The sequence below is a fragment of the Penaeus monodon genome, chromosome 35 (genome assembly GCF_015228065.2).
Source record: "Penaeus monodon isolate SGIC_2016 chromosome 35, NSTDA_Pmon_1, whole genome shotgun sequence".
In the NCBI taxonomy this organism is placed as follows: Eukaryota; Metazoa; Arthropoda; class Malacostraca; order Decapoda; family Penaeidae; genus Penaeus; species Penaeus monodon.
In genome coordinates, this window is record NC_051420.1 from 11878097 (window position 1) to 11880596 (window position 2500).

At 38.0% G+C, this 2500-nt stretch overlaps 1 protein-coding gene across 1 annotated transcript in view; it reads right to left on the reverse strand.

Annotated features, from left to right (window-relative positions):
* The window catches only part of LOC119595234, a 21581-nt gene that overhangs the window by 134 nt on the left and 18947 nt on the right, over positions 1-2500 (reverse strand). Inside the window, exons 12-13 of the mRNA XM_037944398.1 lie at positions 2349-2468; positions 1-1052 (exon numbers count right to left, since the gene is read on the reverse strand). The exon at positions 1-1052 is cut by the window's left edge and continues 134 nt beyond it. Coding sequence (XP_037800326.1) covers positions 918-1052; positions 2349-2468 — 255 coding nt within the window. The 3' untranslated portion in view covers positions 1-917. The remainder of the gene's footprint in view (positions 1053-2348; positions 2469-2500) is intronic.

Genomic DNA, 2500 nt, shown 5'->3' on the forward strand with positions numbered 1-2500 from the left:
ATAATGGCAATGGAAGTTGTGTTAATCAAGAAACAAGGAAAATACACAGACGAATATTGTTAAAAATGATTGGGAATGGAATCGATATCAATGGAGGTAATGATGATGATTATGATGATATACATGTTTAAATAACATAAATGATGATGATGATCTTAATATAGTACCGCAGATGGATGTTTTTCACAACACAAAAAATAATATTACTGATCTTTCACAACAACTGTAACAGGTTAAGAAGACAAGAAATATTAAACGTTAAGGAATATAGTTGCCTCTTCAGTGAGGATGGGGGAAAATTGGACTATTTTAATATTTGTTGAATATTATTAAGCCTCCAATACATCAAAGGTTTAGACAGAGAAGACGTCAAAACATCACTGGTCCAGCAATGAGAAAAGCGCTTCAGGTCTAAGAGGGTAGGCTAGGGTATTACAAATACTGATTTAGATACGACTTTCGACCATTTGAGGAAGTCACTACCATCGTAGGGTGATAGTGCTTGACTTCCCTATCTAAAAAAAAAAGATGTCTGGATTCACCAGCAAATTCTAGTATATCCTATATATCAAGAAGTTTGCTAAGACTACAACTTGGTCATTTCATATGTGAAATTATGATGATTCTGAAAACCAAAAATATATTTTTCACCCTTCACACTTCCAAGAGATAGGTCCCGCTATCGGATTCGGATGGAGAGTGTGAGAGGGGGGGGAGGTACAGAATGCTAGCATTTCTTCCCAACGTTAATCTGAATAATAATAATAAAAAACTTATTTTTTTGTCTTTATCAGTTTGTTTCTTATGTCACTGTTCAGATCTTGATATGACTTCACTTGGTGTAAAAACAGTCACAAGTCATCTTCCACACTTTCGATCATTCCCTACCGCCCAGAACTATTGACTCACATTCCTTGCTATCTCTTGACCGCTATTTTCAACTTCCGTGACTTCGATTTCTTCTTTTCATGCCCCTCCGCGGTGTGGCCGAGGTTCATCTTGCACTCGATGAGGTAACAGGCGAGCAGGGGCAACCTCCAGCGGCCTCGGACCTGGGGGCGCCAGAGAGAACGAAAAGGTGCCATGAGCTGCCACTGAAAAGACTCGCAGAGTGAGCCTGAATTGCTGCAATGCCTTTGCTTTTAGTATTCTTTCGAGAGGTTCGTTTCAGTTTTTAAGTAACTGTTAAAGCCAAAATATCATATTAATATTCAGTTACATACATAGTGTATGTAACACACACAGTATGTATATGTGTGTGTGCGTGTGAGTGTGTGTGTGTGTGTGTGTGTGTGTGTGTGTGTGTGTGTGTGTGTGTGTGTGTGTGTGTGTGTGTGTGTGTGTGTGTGTGTGTGTGTGTGTGTGTGTGTGTGTGTGTGTGTGTGTGTGTGTATGCGTTCGCGCGCGCATGTGTGTGTGCCTGACTGTGTATATACTTACCTGTACCTGTAGAATCTAAACTCTTTGGAGTATATTCTCATTTGTTCACAAAATTCTTGAAAACCCACACCTCACTTCATAAATAGTTCAACGCCTTGAAAAAACCTTTTAAATTAGGAGTTTACAGAAGCGCACAAACAGTATGACAAACAAACGCCCATGCTTCGGCAAACCGCACAAAGGACAAGATACAAACGCACATAATTTGTATGAACTAGACATTGTGCAAAAGCCTGTTTATCTTCTGCAGGAAAGTCGACGCGAATGTCATGCAGACGGAATAAGAGCAAAGTTACATTAGTCAGTCATGCAAATATTGATATGGTATAATGGTATGATATATTGATATGGTAATGGTAAATATTATTAATAACGATGAAGAATTAGTGATTATTTCAAAAGTTTCAGCTAAATGGTTTTATCTGATGATGCTAGACAAAAATGAACGATAGAGCCAAGAAGGTATTGATATAAGTAATTAATATGAACATTTGTTTTCTTACTGATGTAAGTACGACTTATGTTGATATATTTATTACTTCATACAAAAGCTGTTCTTAAATACCTACATGATGGAAAAAATATAGACTATTATATATTATTAATATGAACTATGGAAATGTCGATCTATATGAAGCGTTTTGTTTTTTTGTTAAGCAGAAATGCACAAGCAATGTCGCAAAAGCAGCACAGATAAGAAGAGTTCACGTATTCCATCTCGCTGACAAAAGATACGTAACAAAAATTAGTCCATTTAGATTTAGAAACAAGCTAAATCTCTTACAGTCCAGACAAGGAAGGAAAGACAGCCAAAGCAGTATATATCACAAAGACTGAACGAGACTTTTTAGCAAGATATGTCACATAATATGGTCAAGGAAGAACACGAAACACAGCATGACACATACCACTGACCCACGCACCTGCGGACGAGGTATGCCATACATAAGAAATTTATAGTACCCAATACCAGGAGGAACTATGGCCAGGCGGAGTTGTTCTTCCGTCTCGTCTTTGCCTATGATGCCCTGTTGGGGAAGGAAAAGGAATTAGGAGGCAG